Here is a 26,603-nt window from a genome sequence, read left to right as displayed (position 1 = left end):
TGACATCTTGTACTTGTGGAGAATCCCAGTAAGCTGCACTTCTGAAAGAATAAGTTTAAATTGGATCTTGTGGATGTACAGCTGAAGCCCCCCTGTATATTTATTTAGCCAATTTTTTTAGACTTATTATTAAACAATAGTTTCAATAACTAATTTCTAATAACTGATTTCTTTTATTTTGGATCGTTTGAACAAGCAGTTGGACAAGTGTACCTAATAAAGTGGCCGGTGAGTGTATATCATAATATCTGCTCTCCATGGGCCCAATTTGAGTCGTGCTGTCCTTCCACAAACAGAGGCTCTAGAGCAGAGATGTGCTGATTCAATACTGTAATGCTACAATAAGAAGGCCTCATTGGCAGAAGCTCTGCGCCATAAACACTTCAGATCCCACCGCGGGGCTCTTCATCACACGAGTGCCCTTGAACGAGGATCATTACCCCCTTGTACTTTAGGGAAGCTGTCCCGATCTGACCCTCAGTCTCTGCAGAACCCTGACTCCAGCAGACATCTGTGGGCAGAGTAAATACTGCCTGTGCTTGTAACAAAAAATGAAAACGACTCAGAGCAAACAAGTTAATGAAGTAGAAATATCCTTCACGGGGAGCCACGGGGACTTTCTCACACCTGAACTGACCTGACGAAAGCAGTGCGCTGCTGTTAAAGACAATGAATTTAATGAACAGCTTTTTAAACAAATTATGAACCATGTTTTTTTACTGAACTTGATGTCAAACAGGAGCTTTAGTTTTTACTTGCGCATTAATTCGATTTTATAATTCGTCATGCTTTGACCAGTGATTAACATTATATGATTATGGCTACTGACAGCGGAAATTATTCATTCTTGCTAAAAACTAATCACTTTTGTGCCTGCATATCTCTATTAACCTTTATTAACAATTTTTTTAATTGGGCAAAGGTAAGAAGTACGTGAATAATCGCTAATTGATGTGCAATGGATTTTGCGTATAGATCTTTCAGCCTTTCCTTGATGAAACCTCAATATTTATCTATTATTTAGTTACATGACATGGTTGGATTATTCAGCATAACTAGACTACCTGGCAAAAGTCTTGTCGCCTAGTCAAGTTTTAAGAACAATAAATAATAAGTTGACTTCTAGTTGATCATTTGGTATCAGAAGTGGCTTATATGAAAGGCAAAGGACTTTAGTTTACACATATTTGATCAAAATAAAATATGATAATGCCTTGATTGTTAATTATTTCATTAGGACAGTAAGGTCTGACTTTGCTTAGACAAAAGTCTTGTCACTGAACAGAAATAATGTCCAGTATAGAATATAAAGTCATGCTGCAGTGGAGAAAGAATGAATATTGTGTCTGACTCCATCATGAGCTTGGAGGACTGCATCCATACATCTCTGCAATGACTCAAATCACTGATTAATAAAGTCATCTGGAATGGCAAAGAAAGCGTTCTTGCAGGACTCCCAGAGTTCATCAAGATTCTTTGGATTCATCTTCAATGCCTCCTCCTTCATCTTACCCCAGATATGCTCAATAATGTTAATGTCTGGTGACTGGGCTGGCCAATCCTGGAGCACCTTGACCTTCTTTGCTTTCAGGAGCTTTGATGTGGAGGCTGAAGTATGAGAAAGAGCGCTATCCTGCTGAAGAATTTGCCCTTTCCTGTGGTTTGCAATATAATGGGCAGCACAAATATCTCGATACCTCAGGCTGTTGATGTTGCCATCCACTCTGCAGATCTCTCACACGCCCCCATACTGAATGTAACCCCAAACCATGATTTTTCCTATAACTTGACTGATTTGTGTGAATCTTGGGTCCATGCAGATTCCAGTAGGTCTTCTGCAGTATTTGTGATGATTAGGATGCAGTTCAACAGATGATTCATCAGAGAAGAAAAAAATAAATAAAATAAAGTCGACCTTCTGCCATTTTTCCAAATGATCAACTAGAGATTATTATTTGGTGCTCTTACAACTAGGATCGACGACAAGACATTTGTCAGGTAGTGTACTGTAATTTGATTAAATATTATTGTAATTTTTTAAAGTATTCTATTTTAATATTTTATTTATTCCTGTGAAAACAAAGATTAGTTTTTGTCACAAAATAATAAACCATTAACTAAGACTTTTGGTTCAGTAAACTACAAATTAGGTGCTTATTGATAGTAAAGTTGTAGTTGTGTTTAGGTATTGGATAGGATAAGGGAAGTAGAATAAGATCTTACATTACAAGTGCTAATAAACAGTTAACGTCTTAATAATAGGCAGGTAATAAGCAAGTAGTAAATGGTGAGAATTGTTACTCAAAGGTGCTGTATGTAAGCTTTTGACTCTTCTAAAGCATAACATGACCATAATATGTTTGCAGATATTTAAGAAACATTCTAAGTGAACATTCTTGTTTATCTGAAAAGCAATGCTGAAAATGTGCATTACGTGCTGGAACGCTTGTCATTGTTTTGGTCATTTAACCCGCCCAACGCCAGTTTAGCCAATTACATTTCAGCAGCCCGGATTGCCTTGTTGGAAAACAGAATATTTCATTCATTCAGTCAAGAAGGCTCTCAAAGCATGTGTCCGTGACCGAAAAAGCGACCTCCGGTGGACAGTAGCAGCCTCAGAAATGAGAGATTCAGAGTTCCACATGAGGTGGTTATTAATTAGCAAATAACATACATTACAAACAAAAACATTAGATGAGCAGGTTACACTGTAACCCAGTGCCCTAACAACACGCTACGTGATGAGATTTGCAATAAGCAATTTGACTGTTTGCACCAGACGAAACATGACATAAATTTCAATACAGTCATTCAGAAGCACAGAATAGAGCACTCGCTGCACTCCAAAGGAATAGTAAGGTTTATGATCTAATTAATTCATATTAAACCTCTTTAACGTTATTAAATGTAGATGCTGAATCACTGATATGTGTTGTTTGCATTGAATCACAGTTCTAGAGTTCAATTTCAAATGGTTTATTTTATTTTCAAGATCTGAGCTGAACTATCTGCTGCTGCTGCTTTCAGTAGTGTGGCAATAAATGTGATGTAATATGGTATTCAAACTCACATTATTCACATTTAACACTAAATAAAGCACATGAGGTGTACCTGATGTGATCATTGTCAGTTTTCTGTGGTTCAACTGCAAGAAATAGAAGCTGCTTCTAAAATATAAATTTCAGGTGTTGTTAGGACAAAAACTCCTTTTAATGAGGAAAATATTCCTTCTATCGCGCGTCGTTGCTTTTATTTAGAACATGGTTTTAATCAGCCTTTGTTGGTATCGTCAATCTGGCAGCCTGCTCTTGTGTGTGTTTTGAACCAGGGGTGCAATACCTAGTACAACCACTGGGTGTCAAACTTCCATACTCCACCTAAGTTTTACCGTAAATTGTTTTAGTTTAGTAAACCATGTTCATAGAAACATGAACATCGATTTTAGTTTTAAAATTGGCATTAAAATCTGAAATTGGCCACAACAAAACATACAACAAAAGCAGACAACTCTCGCAAACATGAGAAACAAGAAAATGAAAGTCATTGAGCTTCAGCATTGTTATTATTTCTGAACATACAAAAAAAAAAGCACAAACCAGAAGATGCGTTTGGCAAGAGAAGTTTCGGACTACACCGGAAACATGTCGGTTATGCATTTGTTTTGATAAATCGACCTCTGAAAATACAAACGTAGTCTAAAACACAAGTATGACTGCTATGATTTACTGTAAAACTCCCACAATCCATTTCATTCGCCTTAATGGAAGTGTATGGTTCACTCTGAGAGCTTTTAAGCATATGGCTACTTTGAGTTTTTAGGTTGTTCTTCGATTTTTACAAGCGCTGCTGTTAAAGCCTGGCTGTGTACACACACTCATACACGGATAAAGAGTCTATCAAGTGTTTCTGTCTGCTCCTCTAACCATGTGTGGAGGTCTGCTCTTCTCCTCAGGGGTCACTTGGCTCCGTGTCAGGCTGCTGGGGGGCAGCAGGAGGAGGGTCAGAAGAGGATGGGATGGGGTCACCTGAGCCATACGTGTTCTGGAGAGAGCGGGACACATAGTTCCAGTATTCCCTTCTAATGGTGTCCAAATCCTCTGCCAGGAGCTTACAAAGCTATAAGGCAAACAGATTGGGAATGAGTTAGAAACATCAAGGCTTTTTTGGTTCAATTGGAATGAAGAGATTAGAGATGATCTTAAGTTCTTATGGATCATTCAAGATTCTACTGTAACCATGTACAACCATTCTAGAATTGTGAGGTTTCTCTTTAGAGTTTATCAGGAATACAATAGAATTTTGCAAGATTTCTAGAGCAGAATGTTTAAGGACTATTTTAGAACTGTTGTGTGGGGTGCACTACAAAAGAAACCCTCAGAACATTTAGAACAGGGAAGCCCAAACCCGGTCCTGGAGTGCTGGTGGCCTACAGAGTTTAGTACCAACCCCAAATAGACACACCTGAAGCAGCCAATAAAGCTCCTTCTAGGTAAACTAGAGACTTCCAGGCAGGTGTGTTGAAGGAAACTGGAGCTAAACTATGCAGGACAAGGGTCCTCCAGGACAGAGTTTGGGTACAACAACTACGTACAACCATTTTAAAATTGTGAGGTTCCACTCTGGAATATATCTTTATATTGTTGAACTGTTTGAGGTTTCCACAGCAGAATGTCTACTATTAATAAGAACTATTTTAGAACCATTAAAATCTAGAAATCTGTCGGCTCCACTTCCATTAGAACTTTGCAAGGTTTCCAAAGCAGAATGTCTAAGAACTATTTTACAACTATTGTGTCAGTTCCACTTTAGAAATAATTACAAGGGTCCTATACAAAATAACCTCTCAGAACCTTTAGAACTATGGGAAGATTCCATAGTATAATAACGAAAAGCATTCTGGAAAAACTAAAGAAAGCTCTTGTTTTGTTCAATTAATGATTCAAGGAAAGAAAATAGAACTCCAAGACAAAACTGTAAGGGTTCTGCTTTGGAATGTATCAGAAATATTTTTTATCAGAGATTTCTACAGCAGAATGTCTAAGGACTGTTTTAGAACCATTAACAACTATTTCCGAATTGTGAGGGCTCCACTTCCAATAGAACTTTGCAAGGTTTCCACAGCAGAATGTCTAAGAACTATTTTAGAACTGTTGTTTGGGGTGTTCAACAAAAGAACCCCTCAGAACATTTAGAACCATTAGAGGATTCCATAGTTTAAAAATTCAATAAAACTATTCTGGAAAAATCAAAGCTCCTTTTTCCTGCTTAATTGATGAAGAGATTAGAGATGATTTGGGAAGAGAAATAGAAACGCTTGAGGAAACTAAACTAAAATGAGTATAATCCAATGTCGAAAAAAATCATTTGATATCATATAATTATGTAGTTCTATTAGACCATTCAAGATTCTACTGTAACCATGTACAAACATTCTAGAATTATAAGGTTCCACTTTGGAATCAATCAGAAATATTGTGCAACTGTGTAGAGTTTCCAAGACAGAATGTCTAAAGACTGTTTTAAAACTGTTCAAAACTGACAAAACTTGAATACTGCGGGCAGGAGCGGGAGAAACCAATATTTATTTTTGCAGGTTCTGGACTGAAAAATCTATCCAATGCAGGTCTCTACCATACAGCCATTTTAAAAGTCCCTTCCACTTCATCAAGTAAATGAGGGAAGCTTACATCAACAATGCAACTGTGACATCACAACAATGTAGTTCCTAGGTGCTCACGGGTTTAAGGCATTCCATTTAAACCCATTGAGATGTTCCGCCAGTAGTGGACATACTGAGTGAACAAGACAGAGGGAAGTTAGAAACTGAAGGGCATTAGAAATTAGACTGGAATGCAGTCTACATCTGTGTGTGGGGGCTGTGCAAAAGAACCTTTAGAACCATGGGAGAATTGCACAGTACAAGAATTCAAAACTATTCTGGAAAACGAATAGTTTATAAAATACTTTTTTTTTGTTCAAGGGATGAAGTAATGTTTCGGGGAAAGAAATGGAAAGCATCAGGAAACCATGCAAGCTAGAAATCACAATCCTGCTGAGAAGATTCAAAACAAATGACTTTCAAACCCTAAGACGCTGAGTGAACAGTGTACATATTTCAGACAGTGTAAAACAACAGGGGAGAGAGGAAGTCTAAATGCAGCTCTGACATTTTCTCGCTGTAAAGAGCGCCTGCGTATAGCAGCGAGACCGCCGGCTCCCTCTGAGCAGCAGTAAAAGCCAGTTCAGACCTTATGAAAGGAAATCTGCTGGTTATGCTTATCAATATTCTGCACTTCACAGCCTCACGGAAAGGTCAGCGGTCTGAGTTCTCCAGCTCGACCTGCTGAGGAACCCTTGAGAACACTTCAGCTTCACTATAGAACCTATCAAATTCATGTTAGGACTGCTATGAAGATATTCAATGTAGAAAAACTCTAAGAACCATCAAGTTCTTCTGGACCATTGACACCTCTACTGTAGCAACTAGCAGAAATATTCTACAATCACGTCATGTTTCCACCGAATGATCTCTCAGAATTGTTCTAGATGCAGTTTGAGGGTTAAAGGCACAGTATGTAATTTTCCGCCACTAGAGGGCGTGTATTCACAACAACCAAAGGTGTAGTTTGGTGACAGTAAGAGTAGAATCATGGGAGTTGTGGTCTTGTTGATGGATGAACTGAAGTATTCAACATTTATCATGGTAGCATGAAGCAGAGTAAGGCTGAAAGCTGAAGTGAAACACTGAAACAATGCAGCAGAACAGCATCAGAGCTTTTATTTTGCCACAGTCCACTGTTTCCGGTTCTTCATCTTATGATCAAGATAAGAAGCAGTGCTGTTTTATCGGACCAAATAAATTTTAGGCTTCTGCTATAATGCTACTCTTAGCAGTCATAATAACACACACAACATATTAAAGCCTCGTTGCTGTTTCACTGTTTTCTTGAAAACAAAACTGGAAATTCTATAAATTCTACCAAAACAAATTAATTAATTAACTAGCCAAGAAAAAAAATATTTACATCTTTCAAAAACTTCACAGAACTCTCAGAATTATTCTAGCACCATTAAATAATCACAGAGAATGGTTCTAAATCTGGTGTGATGGGGCCAATGTCAAGTGGTTCAAGAATCATTTAACCCTTGTGTATTTTCAAACTGACTACCCTTTTGTTATGTTGGGGGTTGTTTTTGCCCCATTGATTTGATTCCAAAGCCGTGACATCATATAATCATGCATTCTTGATTGTTGGTTGTTTACCCTGTTGGCAAGAGCTCAAATACTTAATTTTTACTGTTGAATCAGTTGGCACCATTAACCCTTTAGTTAGGCCTGTGGAAAATTGTTTTTGGTTTATGGTAGGGCTACACGATTAATCGAAATTCATTTGACCCCACACACAAATGATATATATATATATATATATATATAGATATATATATATATATATATATATATATATATATATAAATATATAAATATATAATGTGTATATATATATATATATATATATATATATATATATATATATATATATATATATATATATATATATATAAAATGATGTATTTACGGCAGCGAAATCACACTTGAGCTGACGCACTGATTGTTTACTACTGAGAAGACGTGCACGTGCATGAATGCCGTCTACTTTAGTGAAGGGAACCTGCATAGGCTGTGAATAACAGGTAATAAAGTTGTAAATGGCGTTCAGTTTGTTGCACAGAGTGATTGTTTAGGAGCTGCATGGGAAGTATGATTTGCATGATGGCAGCCATTACGTGAGCTCACTAGGCAGTGCAAGTGAAACCAAAACCACACACGTTTAAATGTTCATATTGCATTTTAGAGTTACGATTACAACAAGCGTTTTTTTCTTTCATAGCTAACACATAGTTTTGTGCATGAAAATAAAGGTTTAACAGTGTCAGTATAACTACTCTAGCCTGTATAACGTTCAATATAATGCAAGAGGGAATCTGATAATGACAAATGTCTTATTTTACCAGTGAAACAAAATGGTCTAATAATGTTGTCAATGAAAAATGGCAATCATAATAATAATAATTCAACTTCAGAATTATGAATAGTTGTATTTTGATGTAATCACTTTATTTGGCATTAATTAATTTACAGTCTATTACAAGTCTACACCAATCCAAGTCTATAAAAAAAGCATTCAGAAAAATTTTGCCTTTAGAAAAATTGTGATCTTGATTTAAAAAAAACAAACAAAAACAAATCATGTTCAAGGGCTCGAAATTCTGACCAATTTGGTCGCATATGCACCCGAAATTCTATCTATGCAATCTCAAATATATTTAGGAGCATTTGTGCGAGTGCATAATGTTGTTGTCATGTGACCTGTTTTCACTGCAAAATGTTCACCACATGCGTGGATTTAGGAGAAACTTACGAAGAATGCATCTTTGCACCAAAAAAATGCCAAACGCAGGTTTAAAACAGCCGTCATGTCAACTTGCTGCATGAAACAAATCGCGCAATGCTTGTCCCGCCTTCATGCTCTTCTTATTGGCCCATTGCACTAGAATAGAACACGAATGGATTACTTAATATCAGCTGTCAATCACAGGGAGCTACAGCCGTGAAAATGTAAAGGGCTGAATAAATATTAACACTGACCAATTTTGTTTTAGAAACCAACTAAAGTTACAAATAATGGCACATCTGATTACTGATCATGTGGTAAATGTTGTTAATCAACCAGTTACACTTTTCAAAGAGTCGATAAAAGACTTCCTGTGGGTTAAAGTCCGCGAGGAAAATGACTAGAGCTTTTCACCGTAAAGCCGGCGGGATGGAGTTTTCAGGTAAGAGTGATTGCCACATCTACACATTTTAAGCATAAGATGTTCTAACGTTATTTAATGGTCACAATACTGTCAGTCCTGAGACGGGCACCGCGTTAATGTTGCTTTCAAACTCAATAAGTCTGATAATATTAAACTTGTAGTTACGGTGCTCAGAATTTTTGTTGGGTGCAAGTGAATTTGGGCTGGTGCACCAACATTTTTGAAGTTAGGAGAACCAATGCTACTAAGAAAAAAGGTTGATTTTGAGCCCTGATGTTTCTCATTTTAGCCAGAATCGTGCTGCCCTAGTCTATGGAGTATAACAGCAAATTATGCTGTGCGTGCCTAAATACACTTACTATGTTCTGAGAGCTGAGCTGCTAATTTTGATTTTCTCAGCAATACCAAGGTAAATGTGCAAAAGTCTGTTTATTCTCTATACTTCAAATAAAGGACAGAATTAACAGGGAAAACCACCAACAATAAAGAACACATGATTATATGCTGTCATGGCTCTGCAATCAAAAATGTCAGTATAATAGAATTCAATGGGGCAAAAACAGCCACTAACATAATGAAAGGGTAGTAAATCTAACCAGCGTGGATTGTTGAGTCTTATTTGGTTTTAAATCTTAATACATTTTCCAAAAATCTGTCAAAATAAGATTTGTAACTAAAAACCATTCTATTTGCTTAAACACAGAGAAAGTAGTGGGCAAAAAAAAATAAATAAATAAATAAAAATCAAATAAAAACATCCTTAACAGCACACAAGGGTGTAAACTTGGCTAGAAAACACAATCGGTTCCAGAAATCTGCAATTCACTGACCGAATTCCATCCACTCCATATTAAAAAGTAAGTTTGACTTCTTGTTTTGACAGAAGTATTATGCATGGTATATCTGTGGACACGTTTCCTCTGAACGCTTTCATATTCCTCATCTCATATGCGCGAGTCTGAAAGGTTGAACCAGTTTTTTAACATACACACATGCACATGGCCTCAATTTCAAAACAGAAAATCATTTTCAACTCCATCATCGTCTCGGCACAGGATGAGAAACCCACAGCAAAGAAATCTCATTAACCTCAACACAGACACAACATCCGCACGTTTGCAGAGGAAAACACAGGGCCTGTCACGGAGAAATACTCCGGAGACGAATAATGCTTTCTCCGCTCTGATTTTCTTTCCTTCACGCTGGAGAAAAGCTCTTTGTACGAAGACAGCCATGTAATGTTTTATATTTGTTTTGTTTTTTATATAGAACCTCAGATCAATTATTAATTAGCATCTATTAAAAGTTGTGTTCAGTTAATATTTAAAGACAAGAGCTTTCAGCTAAAGACGGAAAGCCAAAAGTCTCCAATTATCATAATCATGTGGATACGGATGTTGTCTGATTTAGTTCAAATTGCGAAATGCTGAACTGATTCAATAAAATATAGATATATCCCTGAAAGAAGCCACACGATAAAAAATATAACTACAACATCACTGGATGAAACTGCATATTATTAAGGAAAACTCTTTAGAATTCAATTCATACGTTTTGATAGAGATTACATTTTATGTAAGATTTGCAAAGTTTTACAAGAGCAGTTTCGCCTCATCAAATCAAATGAATTAGAATTTGGACATATTATGAATATGCATGCTGTAAATGCATCAATTAAAGATGCTGTAAGTATGTATTTGAGTCTTCTAAAGCATAAAAATACCATTATATGTTTGCAGATATTTAAGAAACATGCTAAGTGAACTCAGATATGAAGTCAGATATTCTGCTTTGAAAATGTGAGTCACGTGCCGGAACGGCTATGGTTGTTTTGGTTATTTAACCCACCCACTGCTACTTTAGCCAATTATATTTCAGCACCCCGGGTTGCCTTGGTGGAAAACCACAAATTTCATCCATTCAATCAGAAAGGCTCAAACTATGGCCCTGTATCCACTGGCAGATAAATGTGACCCAATTCCGATTTTTTGCTCATATGTGACACAGATCTGATCTGTTCTATGATCGTGTAAACACGAAAAAAACACATGCATTCGGATTCTCAGAGAACGGTTTCAGGCCTCCTTCATACGTGGAAATAAATCAGATATGCGACAATGCGACAGTCATGTACACAGGCAGATCGGATTTACAGAGGCATTCCATTTTGTACGTCATTAAACTTGCGACAATGTGGTACTTCTCCGCGGTTTAATGACGTAGAAGGAAGAGCGTGTGGAGACGCCGACATGGTAAACAACAACAACAGAGGACACATGGAGGAAAGTGGTCAGTTGCCACAATTAGCTCCCACCAGACCTGAGATCTCTCTCGTACCAACAAATTCCTCTGAATGGTGGAGGACACCATATATAAACCATAGGTGCAAGCGGCCCATTCCCTCCTCCTACTCCTCAAACTCATTTTAAAATTGAGAAACTTTGCATATTTTGCAGAACTAAAGGCAAGACAATTTGCTAGAACTCGCCTTCAAGCATGCGCGACATTGTAAATTGTATGACAAGTGTAAACACATGAAACAGATATGGGTCACAATTAAAAGAACGTGTAAACAGACAGGCAAAAAAATCTGATATAGGCAACAAATCGGAATTGCGCATCAAGACCTGACAGTGTAAACAGACCCTTTGCGTCCACGACTAAAATGCGACCTTAGGTGGACAGAAACAGACTCTGAAATGAGACGCAGATTCAGAGTTCCACACAAAGTGGTTTTTAATTAGAAAATAATATAAATATTACAAACGTAAACATTAGGTGAGCAGGTTACATTGTAACCCTGTGTCCTAACAACACACTACATGACGAGAGTTGCAGTGATGAACAAATTTGGCTGTTTGCACCAGACGAAACATGTCAGAATTTTAAATACAGCCATTCAGAAGCACAGAATAGGGCACTCACTGCACTCCAACGAAATGGTAAAGTTTATAATTAATGTATATTAAGCCTCTTTAACATTATTAAATGTAGATGCTGAATCACTGATATCTGTTGGCTTTTAGCATTTAAACTCGCATTATTAGCATTTAACACTGAATAAAACACATGAGGTGTACCTGAGGTGATCAATGTCATTTTACTTTATTGTTTCGCTGAAAGAAATAGAAGCCATTTCTAAAAAATAAATTTCAGGTTCTGTCCCGTACCATTGCTTTTATTTGGAGCACGATTTAAATCAGCCTTTAGGCTAGACAGTGAGGCACACTCCTGTTGGTGTCGTCAATCTGGCAACCAGCTCTTGCGCGTGTTCTGATCCAGGAGTGCAATACCTAGTTCAACCACTGGGAGTCAAACTTTCACACTGCACCTTTAACACCGCTAACGTGACATTATTTGGATTTTTTTTCTAAATAAATGCTTGAAAATAAGGATTGCAATCTGAAAATGGTGTTCATGTAAACATGGCTGTTGTTTTCAGTATTTGTGGATCAACAGCTCACCTCTAAGGCCTTGCTGAGTGTCTCTTGCTGGTTGTGGCTGGAGTTGTTGCTTTCCAGAGCATCTTCATAAAGATCCACCAAGAATGCGGTGAGATATGGAGAACTGCAAGTGTCCTGGAGCTCCATTACCTGCTCTAACAGCCCTGGATAAGAGGATAGACCACCATCCTGCAGGATCCTGAGTCAAATAACAGATCCATATATCATGACGCTTCAAAATAAATAATAAAAAAAAACTAGTGCTGGGCAAACGTAATTTTTTTCTGGATATTTCCCAAATAATTTTTTACAGAGCAAGGGATTTTTCACAGTATCCAGTGCTTCCCACAGGTTTGAAATATTCTTATGGTGGTAGCCGGATCGAAACACCTTTTACCTATGGCACATGGTTACCTACATGCAGCAAAAAGTTTATTTATTATATATATTTCTTTTCAATGGGTTGCAGTTCTTTTTTTTTAAGACTAAAAAAAGAAAAAGACTTAAAATGTTAAAATAAATAAAAAAAGAAATCCAGTATTTGTTTTACTTTTATTTTATTCAGCAACCATGTGCACCCACTGATCTGCTACTGACATTTTGTACAGTATTGTCAAAGCATGTTAGATATGTATAAAATATGTTATACATCAACATCATCAAATTTAAAAAAAAAATGTATACAGCAAATGAGAGATAAACATCATAAAGGAAATCTAAGAAGTAAATAATTACAAGAATAAAAAAAATGTATATTTAAATAAGGCAAATTAACTAACCATTTCCAACAGTGTACAAATATTTTGCAGCTAGTTAAGATGTAATTTCATCCTCTCTGAGTAAATAGAAACATTTATCTGAGTCGTTTGGATTCAATAATTATTTTATAATGTTTCTCTCAGTCTTGCGGCTGTGCACGCACAGTCAGCTGCGAAGCCAAGCGAAAGTAAATCAGGTTTAAAATAAAAATGATGACGGCTTAGAAAGCGAAACCAAAAGCCGAATCCCGCACATTTTAGAAGATTTAAAAACCTCGGACGGACGCATTTTTTAAATCCCCAAAAGGCTCTGTGGTTCTCTGCAGAGCACATGAGCACATGTCTGTGGGACAGTTCTTGCACACACACAAAAAGTAAAAAACGTGTAGGGCGAAAGGAGTTTTTCCCACTGGTTAATCGATCGCGGATGTTTGGCTATTGGGTGGATTAAAAAAAAAGTGTAAAAGAATGATAATAATAAAAATAAATGGCACCAAATATACTTGTTAATATACCTGGGTAGCCCGCCCAAGTAAAGTCTATGTGTGGGAAGCACTGGTATTTCCTATAATATCTTTTCTTCTGGAGAAAGTCTTATTTGTTATATTTGAGCTAGAAAAAAAAGCAGTTTTTAATAATAATAATAATTAAAAAGAAAAAATTTAAAGGTCAATATTATTAGCCCCCCCTAAGCAATATTTGTTTTCGATAGTCTACAGAGCAAACCACTGTTACACAATGACTTGCTTAAGTACCCTAACTTGCCTAATTAACCTAGCTAAGCCTTTAAATGTTACTTTAAGCTGTATAGAAGCATCTTGAAAAATATCAGTCAAATATTATTTACTGTCATCATGGCAAAGATAAAAGAATTCAATAATTAGAAATTAAGTTACAGTTTTGTTAAAAATAAATTGGAGGAAAAAAATATACAGGGGGGCTAATAATTCAGGTGAGCTAACAATTCAGACTTCAACTGTATTTTTGATACAAACACATATATAAAACCAAAACTACAATACTATTTTTTAACATAACATAAATGTATATATAATTTAAAACATATGCATATTTATTTTATAGCTAAACATAAGTAAGCATTTTCTCAAATGTATGCATGCATGTGTGTATTTGTATATACAAAAAAATATGCACAACACACATATTTTAAGTAAAAAATGTAATGTACAGTTGAAGTCAGAATTATTAGCCCCTCTTTGAATTTCCCAAATAATGTTTAACAAATCCAGGGAATTTTTCACAGTATGTCTCATAATATTCTTTTTTCTAGAGAAAGTCTTATTTGTTTTATTTCAGCTAGAATAAAAGCAGTTTTAATTTTTTTAAAAATCATTTTAGGGTCAAAATTATTAGCCCCTTTAAATACGTATGTATATATTTTTTCGAAAGTCTACAGAACAAACCATCGTTATACAATAACTTGCCTAATTACCCTAACCTGCCTAGTTAACCTAATTAACCTAGTTAAGCCTTTAAATGTCACTTTAAGCTGTGTAGAAGTGTCTTGAAAAATATCTAGTCAAATATTATTTACTGTCATCATGGCAAAGATAAAGAAATCAGTTATTAGAAATGAATTATTAAAACTATTATGTTTAGAAATGTGTTGGAAAAAAAAATCTCTCTGTTAAAAAAATTGGGGAAAACAATAAACAGGGGGGCTAATAATTCTGACTTCAACTGTATATTATTATACCAGCACTAAAAACATTCATATTCAACATAAAACAGTATTACTCATTTTCATTGATCATATCTAGATAATATCCACATTAGTTTGGGCTCTTCTGTAAAAACTGTAAATATGCAAGTTCATCTCTTTCTGTTCATGGTGAAGAGCTGCCATCTGCTGGTCATGTGCTTGAAAAGAAAATCCTCATTTACTGCTTATATTCATTTTCAACACTCACCCTTTTAAATAGTTCCAAGCGCTCTCGTTGTGAGGAGCTTTCTTTATTTGTTTAAGGGTGTACCTGAAAAAGACAGAAGAATAGGAATGGTTTAATTGCACATTTATACCTAAAGAGTTTTACAGATTATGCACATTTACCTAATTTTGTTTTGTAGGTCTCATAGAATAGGTTTACATTTACAAGGTAACAGTCACTGGCAAGATTAAAATGGATAACAGCAATATATATATATATATATATATATATATATATATATATATATATATATATATATATATATATATATATATATATATATATATATATATATATATATTTATAATCTAGCTATTATTTCTCTAACAATTCCAGAAACATTGTATTAGTAGCACTTGGCATGAGTATTGCTACAAGTGACTTTGGATAAATTATTGTTTTTCTTCTGTTGAACAAAAGGAAGATATTGTGAAGAATGTTGGGAAAAAAGCAGCCATTGACATCCATAGTATGGAGAAGAAAAAAAAACTACGAAGGTCAATGGCTCCCAGCAGTATTTAGTATAAATTCCTTTATGTTCAACAGAAGACAGAAACTCAAGTAGGTTATGATTTTAGGTGAACTATCCTTAAAGTTATCCATAATTCACACCACAATGACACTAATAACCCCTTTTATATGATCATTTTACTGAAAGTAACTATAAAATGATAGTAGTCAGGGCCAAATGAAAAAAAAAAGTAACTGGCATAATAGAGTTATAATAGAGTTGGCTGGAAACCATTTTTATCAATCCTAACAATGCTGTAAATAAAACAGAAGCATTTTAAAATGAAAGTTTCCTGCGGTTTTCCACTCAAATAAAACTTTAAATCTAAGAATAAAACAACCATATACGTTATGTTTTTAAATTCTATGCTAACACTTTAAAATACGGATCCATTATTTAATGTTTATGTATTTACTAACATGAACAACACATTTTCTATAGAATTTATTAATTATAATAATTATTGGTTATGCAAGTAAATGAAAATAAAATCTATTATTGATAGTTCATGTTAACAAACATGAATTTGGGTGTTAATAATGCCTTAGTAAATGTTGAACTATTAATAAATGCTGAAAAGGTATTGTTCATTATTAGTTCATGTTAGTAAATTCATTAAATAACATTAACCAATGAAGCCTTAAATAAATAAATAAATAACATTAAATATTACAAAAAAATCTATTATTATTTAAATAATTTAAAGCATTATATTTAATAATTACAACAATAATTTAAAATAATAATAATTGCATTTAGATGTTTTTCCAATATCTAATGCTACTTGTTTTTCCAAAAAATAAAATAATTATAAAAAATACATATATTTTGCCACCACAATGATTTAAAATAATAATTGCATTTAATAGTTTGTAACATCTCTTGTTTTTATTAAAAAAAAAATAGCTTCAAACAAATATAGCTAGGACTTATTAATTTTGAAAGTAAATGACTGTAATTTTTCAGATGCACGACAAGTAAAATAGTGACTGGTATTTTTGCATTTTGGATTTCTCATTGAGAAAAAAGGGTTGTCTAGTTTTGCCAAAGAATGAGACTCACTGCACTTCTCTTTGGAGGATGCCTGGGTCGGAGTATCCGCTGGTGTGACTGATGACAAAGTGTCTCTGATTCCAGGCGGAGTTATTCCTCACGTCCTCCTCCAACAGTTCCTCCACATACTCCAGCTCTCCATCCCACAGCTTGTATTCCTGCAACACATGCATATACAGTTGAAGTTAAAAGTATTAGCCGTCCTGTGTTTTTTTTTTTACTTTTTCAAATATTTCCCAAACGATGATTGACAGAGCAAGGAATTTTTCACAGTATTTTCTATAATATTTTTTCTTCTGGAGAAAGTCTTAATTGTTTTATTTCGGTTAGAATAAAAGCAGTTTTTAAATTTTTTAAAACCATTTTAAGGTCAATATTATAAGCCCCCTTAGGCTATATGATTTTTTTAAATTGTCTACAGAACAAACCATTGATATATAATAACTTGCCTAATTACCCTAACTTGCCTAATTAACCTAGTTAAGCGTTTAAATGTCACTTTAAGCTGAATACTAGTATCTTGAAAAATATTTAGTCAAATATTATATGCCGTCATCATGGCAAAGATAAAATAAATCAGCTATTAATAATTCGCTATTAATACTATTATGTTTAGCAATGTGTTCTTTCCATCAACAGAAATTGGGGGAAAAATAATCAGGGGGGCTAATAATTCTGACTTAAACTATAAGTGAACAGTAAACCACATTCACACTGTGAAACATCTGCTTCTGTACCTGGATGACCCATTGTCTGTGCTGCCACGCGTGGTAGTTCTTGGCATCTTGACTGAGGATTTCTGCTACAAACAGCAGCTCATCCGCTGGGTCGCTCAGCCACTCCACCACCATCCGCCTGTGATGCCTGCATATCAAGGGTTTTGTATAACACTTTAGTTTAGGTCACAATTCATGCTATTAACTCCTGTCTTATTAGCAGCATATTATTAAGATATTAGCTGTTCATTAGTAGTTACAAAGTATGCTCTTATTTTTACATTCTTACTAACCATTAATAAACAGCTAATTACTTGTTTATTAAGCTAGTAGTGCTAGTTATTTTTACAGTTAATTGTGACTGGTTATTTTCGTAAACTAAAACTATTGGACAGAATATGTTATCATTAACTGAAACTAATAAAAATTCTCAAATTAAAAACTAAAAGTAACTGAAACTAGCAAGTCAATAAAGAAAACGAATTAAAAATGAAATAATAATTAACAAAAATATTCAGAATTTGTTTCGGAATTAATAAGCATTTATTATGTGTAATAAATAATACATAAAATGAGATCTAATACATATCTTTAAGATTTACTTTTGATTACAACACTGCAATTTTTGAAGGACTCACATTTAAAATTATTTTTCTTAGTGTCTCTCCAGATAAAAATTGTTGTGTGATAACATTAAAAATAGGGCATTCCTAAATGATATGTTTAAAAGCATTACAGAGGTTTCCCTACTTTTTAAAAGCTCTATGGTTTAATTTTAATAACAAAAATTTTAAAAACTACCATCAATATAACAATAGCAATTAAATGCGTTTCTTCTGACTTAGTATTTTTGACCAGCAAACCATCTCAGATCACTACGGAAGCCCGTTCCAGGACTGAATTTAAAAAAAATGTGATTTTTATTTTGACTTTCCTCAGAATTGTGAGACGTAAACTCGAAATTGTGAGTTATAAAGTTTTAATTGCAAGATATAAACTCACAAATCTGAGAAATAAAGTGTAAAGTATGCATGGACTGATTGCAATAGCCCGTATAAAAGAGACATAATGGAGAAATCTTAATATAATCTTAATATAGAAATCTGAGTTCACAATTTAAAGTTTACATCTCACAAATCTGAAAAAATAAAATCAGAATTGCAACGTTGTATCATGAATATCTGAGATGAAATGTCACAACAAATATGTCACAATTTTTTTTAATTCAGTGGTGGAAACAGACTTCCAAAGCTCACTGGCCATTAGAAGGTGTTTAAGCACTGATTACAAAGTAAAAGTAATAGACTGAATAAAAAAACACATTTTAAGTATATATACAGCAAAATACACATAGTTTAGTAAAATATTACAAATTTTGTACATGACAAAAAAACTGTGGCAATTATTAATGGCATGTGTTAAAGGGGACCTTTTATGCCCCTTTTTACAAGATAAAAAATAAATCTCTGATGTCCCTAAAGTGTTTATGTGAAGTTTAAGTACAAAATATTACACTAATAATGTTTTATAACTCTGAGTTTAGGCTTTGATCCTAATTTTGCCGTTTTAGTGACTATCACTTTAAATTCAAATGAGATTGTGCGTTTTTCAAAAGAGGGCGGAGCTACAAGTGCCTGTGTGTCAGCATAGTGGTAGATTTAACAACAGGACTAACTTTCTATGCTAATAGGGAGAGATCATCACTAGTGGATGGGGCTTTCCACCTCTGATGACACGTGCAACGGGAGAATGTCAATCAAAGTGTTTCTGCACTGTTTTTATCAAGAGTGATTAAAGTTTATATAACATATAAATTATTATAGTATAATATAATAATATCTATATAATTAAATAGAGGAATTAATAAATTTTTACAAATAGAAGCTGGTTATATTCACAGACGTTTCCCACAAAACTGTTTAAACCTCCTAATAAAAGTGATTTTTGCATAATAGGTCCCCTTAAAGAAGACCATCACTCAAAAAAAAGTTGTTATTCGCACATATGGGTTGTACTGGACTTACCAGACTTGGTAGTTCTTGGGCTGATCTTCTATGATGGCTGTGATGTAATTCATCTCCTCTCTCAGGTCTTTTTTTAGAGCCTGCAGTAAAACTCTCCTGTAGTGCCTACAGACACCAGATGACACTTTAAAGTGGGATGTATTTGAGCTTTTTGCAGACCAAAGCAATCCAGGGACTCACTGAGGCTTCAATGTGAAGCCCAGTGGAGACTGTCAATTAGTTTATGTTATGTGCAAAAGGTTTTCATTTTTTTTTAAGTTCCAAAATTTCACTATTCAAGCACTATTCACATCCTTAAAAACAATAAGAGATGCTTCTTGGGCATCAGATCGGTATATTTGACTCAATTCTGCAGAACTGGAGTTATTTTAAATGATAATACTTTTATACAATATTGCTGCATTTTTATAACCATTTCCTTGTCTTACCATACTGTATAATTAGCGGCGTTGAGGTCGATGGCTTCAGCGGTCAATGCAAATGCTCTCTCGCTCTTCTCATCATTCTTCAGGAGCGCTCTGAACATGTCAAACACGTCTGTGACTGCAGATGACAAGACAAACATTAAACATACCATTACAGCTGACTGTTACCATTGGACATTCCCTGCATTATTACATTGAACATTCCTTTTTTTAATTATGCTAAAAGGGGATATGGCAATGTTTACACAAACCAATCACACATACAACCACAAGTATAACAAATGGGAAACATTTATAAGCATTGTTAATTTGTGCGTTAGTTTGTGTGTTAGTGATGAGAGAAACTAAGCTTTTCGAAGCTATAAGCCAATGGTTTGCAATATGATTTACTGTTTTAAAGCCTTCAAAACACCATGTGCTATGACACCTGGTGGTCAGAACTGAGTAAATGCAACAAAATCTCAGGCAAAACATCCATTACAATTATTTTTTTAGGGTTTTTCATCTTTTTTGGGATAGAAGAGACTAGAGATAGTGAGGCAGGAAGAGGGAAAGAATCAGAAAAAAAACAAAAACTGGGAAACAAACCGCGACAATGCACTAACCAAAAGGGTATATGCATTAACATGCTGTGAAATTAAACATTTTAAGTATAACCTACAATATAAAGCATATCATCTAATATAATTTAATATGAAGTGGTTTCATATAAACGTGCTCTTTTATATGCTTTCAAGACTTATTTATTGTTTGATCAATTCTAAGCAATTCTCTTTTTTAACTATTATTCCTTCTCATATAACAAATATCTCATTAAAACTTCAACTACAAATCAGGTAAAAAGATAAACTATGATGACTGTTCGCAGACCTGCCATTGGGGGGCGAACTAAATGAATTTGAGTGATATATGACGATTTTATGATATCACAAAGATAACCCCTAGTGCAGAAGAATTCAAAATATTTAGAAACAGTAAATACTTAATGAAGCCTCAGTTACTGAAATCAATTTGATTCACGATCTAAATCACTGATTCGAAACAAAAGATTCATAAAAGTTTTGAAGCTTCATGAATCAATTACAAGCCATTACTAGTGTGTGTGAAAATTTCATCTACATGTATATGAGAAGGCAAAAAAAAATCTTAAGAGATCTGAGAAGAAAAAAAATGAATAAATAAAAATAATGAATAAATAAATAAATAAAATGAATGATTAAAAGAAATTAATTTATAAATTTATGAAAAAATTTGGTTATTATTTGTTTTTATTTTCTTATACTTGTCTTTTTTATTCCCGTTTATGTAAAGCACTTTGAATTGCTACCGTATATGAAATGTGCTGTAGAAATAAAGTTGCTTTGCCTTGAATTAATAAATAAATCAAATAAATGAATAAATAAAATAAATAAATAAATAAATAAAATGAAGGAATGAATAAATAAACAATATGAATAAATAAATAAAATTATTAAATAAACAAACAAATAATGGAATGAATGAATAAATCAAATGAATGAATAAGTAAACAAACCAACAAATGAATGAATAAATAATAAATGAAAATAAATAAATAAAATGAATAAATAAACAAACAAACAAATGAATGAATAAATAAAATAAATAAATAAATTAATAAATAAATAAAATGAAGGAATGAATAAATAAATAATATGAATAAATAAATAAAATTAATAAATAAACAAATAAAGGAATAAATGAATAAAATGAATGAAAGAATAAATAATCAAAAACAAACGAATGAATAAATAAATAAAATGAATGAAAATAAATAAATAAAATTAATAAATAAATAAACAAACAAACGAATGACTAAATAGAATGAATGAAAATAAATAAATAAAAAGAATGAATAAATAAACAATTAAACGATTGAAGAAATAAATAAATCAAATGAATGTAATAAATCAAATGAATGAAAAAATAAATGAATAAATACATAAATAAAATGAATGAATAAACAAATAAACGAATGAATGAACAAATTATTGAATGAAATGAATGAATAATCAAATAAATAAATAAATAAATAAAATGAATAAAAGAAATAAAAGATAATAAAGAAAGAAAAGAAAAACTTAATTAGACATTAAATAGAAAAACAGATATGAGTTAAAGTTAAGAGAGAAGAAAAAGACATACGAGAAACATGAAAGAAAAGAGAAATCATTGGTCTGCGCCAAAGTGGCAATATTGAAAAGTGAAATCTGATCAAGACACTCACACTTCTCTGAATAAGCGATCTTCACCACAGGGTTTGGTCCGTCATCTTGAGGAACAGGCTCCAGATCGGCCCACTCTTTTCTGTCTCTAAAACAGGAAAATAAGCACAACAAATGTCAATGTATAGACTCACTGCTTAATTTACTGACCAGTAATTTCACCAAGATTAGATCGAAATCTTCACCTCTTTGAATAACTAAAGCCAAACTGTGATTCACTTCATATACAGTTGAAGTCAGTTATTAGCCCCCCGTTAATTTTTTTTTCCCAATTTCTGTTTAACAGAGAGAAGATTTTTCTTCAGCACATTTCTAAACATAATAAATTTGATAACTCATTTCTAATAACTGATTTATTTTATCTTTGACATGATGAAATATGTCAATAATATTTGACTAGATTTTTTTTCAAGACACTTCTATACAGCTTAAAGTGACATTTAAAAGCTTAACTAGGTTAATTAGGTTAACTAGGCAGGTTAAAATGCTTTTTTTTTTATTACGTTTTTATTTTAGCCAAAACAAAAAAAATAAAACTTTCTCTAGAAGAAAAAATAATATCAGACATACTGTGAAAATTTCATTGCTCTGTTAAACATCATTTGGGAAATATAAAAAAAAACGAAAGGGATAACTCATCCAAAAATGAAAATTTACTATTTTTACTCTCCCTTAATTGGTTGCAAGAAGCCTTTATGAGTTTTTTTTTCAGAAGATATTTTGAAGAATGTTAGAAACCAGTAACCATTGACTTTTACAGTAGGAAAACCAAATAGCTACCGGTTTTCAACATTTTACACAATAACCTATTTTGTGTTCAGCAAAAACAAAACCAAAAAGAAAAAACTGAATATAAGTGAATTTATTATGGCAGAATTTGCAGTTTTAGATGAACTGTTCCATTATAAAATGTGATTTGACTCGAAATATGTTTTTGAATCTGTTACCACTAATAAAAATATCAATGCATACATCTCGATTATTATGCGAGCCTCGGCTGGGTTTATGCGCTATAGGGGAATTGAATAAGCTAAATTTGCTGTAGTATTTAAGTGTGAATGCAAGAGTGTATGGGTGTTTCCCAATGCTGGGTTGCCACTGGTAGGGCATTCACTGCCTAAAACATGCTGGACAAGTTGGCGGTATATTCCTGTGTGGTGACCCCTGATGAATAAAGGGACTAAGCCGAAAAGAAAATGAATGAATGAAAAATAAGTTGTCACTAGACGAATGTGCGAATATAAAACCAATTTTATCTCAATTCTGAAAATGACATGACATGAACTCACCTTTCAGAAAACACCAATGGCAGTACAGGAACTCTGGATTAACCGACTCTAATAATCTTGATCAGGATTAAACAGGCTTCTTTAGCCTAGAACTGCTCAGACTCTTAATTCAGACTATGTACGTCAGGACTTTTAATTCATTCAGTCTGAAATTGCATGCAAGTGTGACTTCAAAACAACATTAGCACTAATACATTGGCATTGTTGATAGTAGGTCTGTGCAACTAAGTTCGATTTCGATTTTGGCTTCTAACGATTATGAAAAAGCATTAATTGAGATAAACGATTATTGCATCATATATAGAGCTGAAATCAGAATTATTAGCCCTCCTAAATTATTAGTGCCCCTTTCCCCCATTTTCTGTTTAATGGAAAGTTTTTTTTTCAACACATTTCTAAACAATAATTTTAATAACTCATTTCTAATAACTGATTTCTTTTATCTTTGCTATGATGACAGTAAATAATATTTGAGTAGATATTTTTCAAAATACAAGCATTCAGATTAAAGAGTGATTCAAAGGCTTAATTGGGGTAATTAGGCAAGTGATCGTATGACAGTAGTTTCTTCTGCAGACAATCAAAAAATACATAGCTTTAGGGGGCTAATATTATTGACCTTAAAATTAGGTTTTACAATATTTAAACCTGCTTTTATTCTAGCCAAAATAAAACAAATAAGCCTTTCTCCAGAAGAAAAAATATTATCGGAAATACTGTGAAAATTCCTTGCTCTGTTAAACATAATTTGGGAAATATTTATAAAAAAAGTAAAAAGAAATTCACAGGAGGGCGAATAATTCTGACTTCAACTGTAATCGTTTTGAATAATCGTGATTACAATTATGACCAAAATAATCGTGATTATGATTTTTCCCATAATCGAGCAACCCTAGTTGATAGTCATTGGCTGCTAATACGATTTCACTGTTTAGAATCTGCAAAGAATACTTTTCTGAAATTACATCATTAAGGGGAAAGCCCACATTTGCGAATATTAATCCAACTTTACCTCAATATTTACTGCTTGCCTTAAACAAATCCTTCAGTTTGGCTCAGATTGTGGCATAACGTTACTCCTGTTCATTCATGATTCAGTTCAAAAGAATCATTCAGACCTACACATTTGATTCACGCGGAAAAATATTGACATTAAAAAAGTAAAACGTAACAGTAGAATTAGAAAACACCTCAAGTGGCTCCAGACTGTGTAAACTATGAGCTTCACCAAAGATTTCATTCAAATCTTTTATATTAAGCTGACTCAGTTCATGTCAATCACTCATATATCTTACATATCACACACAACTTGTATTTAATTAAACATTCGCCATTTTAAACCGTGTCCCACCTAATAAAGAGAACTCTAAGAAGTAAAAAAAATAAAATAAATTCTAAGTGATTAGCCACAGTTATCATGCTAGGCTAGCTGCTAGCCTCACCTGTAGAAGATATAACCTCCTTTAACGGGCTCCTCGTACTCCATCTCCGCGTCCTCTACTGAATTGACATTTTCAACTCCATCCTCCTCCAGATTTTCCGTCACGGAGTTGGAAATTTCTTCAACAGAGGACATTGTGGATAAAACTGCACCTGACTAAAAAGTGTGCAGAGCTGACAGATGCGTGAAGGCGGAGACACTCCGGATGCAGAAGGTTTTCAAAATAAAAGCCTGCAGAATCAGAACTAGGAACATTTTCTGTTATTATTATAAAAGAATACAGTTGTTGTCAGAATTATTAGCCCTACTGTGACATTTTTAATTCTTTTATATTTTTTCCCATGTTCTGTTTATCAAGGGAATTTTTTAACACATTGCTAAACAAAATAGTTTTAATATCTAATAACTGATTTGTTTTATCTTTTAGTACATTTAGTATGTCAAATTTGACTAGATATTAGCTAGATACTAGCTAGTATTCAGCTTACAGTGACATTTAAAGGCTTAATTAGGTTAATATTAGAGTTAAATATTGTTTAAGGGGGCTAATAATATTGACATAAATTTATATATATATATTGCTTTAATTCTAGCCGAAATAAAGCAAATAAGACTTTCTCCTGCGAAATACTGTGGAAAAAAAATCCTTGCTTCCCTACTAAACATCATTTGGGAAATAGTTGGAAAATAAATTATTTTAAGAAATATTGACTTCCACTGTATAAATATTATTATTATTTATGTATTTATAATCAATCTACATGTTAAAGACAAAGAAAATAGTTTTTTTTTTAATATTAGAAAATGTCTGCAAAAAAGACTGATTTATTTTCCTCCATGATTTACTGAAGACACTAACTAAACTGTAATTTAGATAAACTGTTTACATGCCAAAATAAAATCACCTCAGGCACATTTAGAAACATCCAGAATCAGTGCAGCCCCAAAATGCTATATAAGGGTAATTTGATCCTTTAAAGTATTATCATTCAACCCACCAGGTTTTATTCATACACCAGCAAGATGTTTTAATCATTACTTTTTTCTCTAAAACTGATTACAACTAGGCGACGCAGTGGCACAGTAGGTAGTGCTGTCGCCTCACAGCAAGGTTGCTGGTTCGAGCCTCGGCTGGGTCAGTTGGCGTTTCTGTGTGGAGTTTGCATGTACTCCCTGCGTTCGCGTGGGTTTCCTCCAGGTGCTCTGGTTTCCCCCACAGTCCAAAGACATGCGATACGTAGAGTATGAGTGTTTATGGTGTATTTCCCAGAGAGTTGCGGCTGGAAGGGCATCCGCTGCGTAAAAAACGTGGTGGATAAGTTGGCGGTTCATTCTAATCATTCCACTGTGGCGACCATGGATTAATATAGGGACTAAGCCGAAAAGAAAATGAATGAATGATTAAACCTAGAGCCATACATACAACTAAAAGCTATGCATTTTACGGGAATATCTTTTACACTCAATTTAAAAAAATTTTACAAAACATAAATAAAAATCCTCCTCCCTTGCATTTAATATGCTTTATATGTATGTAAAACCCATTTGATGTTTGCAATATTGTAAATACTGCACTTTAAGTTAAATTAAATAAACAAAGTGAAAAAAAAATGGAAAGCCTTTTTAATAAAACTTAAGTTTAATAAAACTTCAGGAAAATAAATAAACTAATACAAATAATAATAAAAGTAGCAAAATAAGAAAAAAAACATACAAATAAAACAGTCAGGAATTGAGATATATATGCTGAAATTTTAAATTACAGATGGCAAAAATGTAATTTAGTAATTAATATCTTCATGCACCAAGAAAATAAAATATAGACAATACTAGTGGTCCTAATGTATTTTTTGCTTTACATTTTTTTTATTTTGCAGTTTTCGAGAATTCAAAAAGAGCCACATATTGATAAATGATGTTATGACAGCAGTTAT

General features: G+C 33.5%; 1 protein-coding gene across 1 annotated transcript; it reads right to left on the bottom strand.

The window, feature by feature from the left end:
• Positions 1-3,543: 3,543 nt before the first annotated feature.
• Positions 3,544-24,866, bottom strand: fnta (farnesyltransferase, CAAX box, alpha). The gene is made up of 9 exons (XM_056472051.1): positions 24,671-24,866; positions 21,942-22,027; positions 19,700-19,814; positions 19,272-19,376; positions 17,269-17,395; positions 16,541-16,689; positions 14,950-15,012; positions 12,282-12,459; positions 3,544-4,116 (listed from the first exon to the last, which is right to left on the bottom strand). Exons 1-9 carry the CDS (start codon positions 24,802-24,804, stop codon positions 3,949-3,951), a joined length of 1,125 nt encoding a protein of 374 aa, XP_056328026.1. The 5' UTR covers positions 24,805-24,866; the 3' UTR covers positions 3,544-3,948.
• Between the last annotated feature and the right edge of the window lie 1,737 nt (positions 24,867-26,603).

This window comes from Danio aesculapii, chromosome 14, assembly GCF_903798145.1.
Source record: "Danio aesculapii chromosome 14, fDanAes4.1, whole genome shotgun sequence".
In the NCBI taxonomy this organism is placed as follows: domain Eukaryota; kingdom Metazoa; phylum Chordata; class Actinopteri; order Cypriniformes; family Danionidae; genus Danio; species Danio aesculapii.
This window is presented reverse-complemented; position numbering and strand designations above follow the sequence as displayed.

Coding starts and splice junctions, on each gene's coding strand:
- fnta (XM_056472051.1), bottom strand. CDS start 24,804: ATGTCCTCTGTTGAAGAAATTTCCAACTCCGTGACGGAAAATCTGGAG. Junction 16,690..17,268: donor ACAGACAATGGGTCATCCAG/GTACAGAAGCAG, acceptor CATGTGTTGCAG/GAATACAAGCTGTGGGATGG. Junction 15,013..16,540: donor ATCCTCCAAAGAGAAGTGCA/GTGAGTCTCATT, acceptor TGTCTTTTTCAG/GTACACCCTTAAACAAATAA.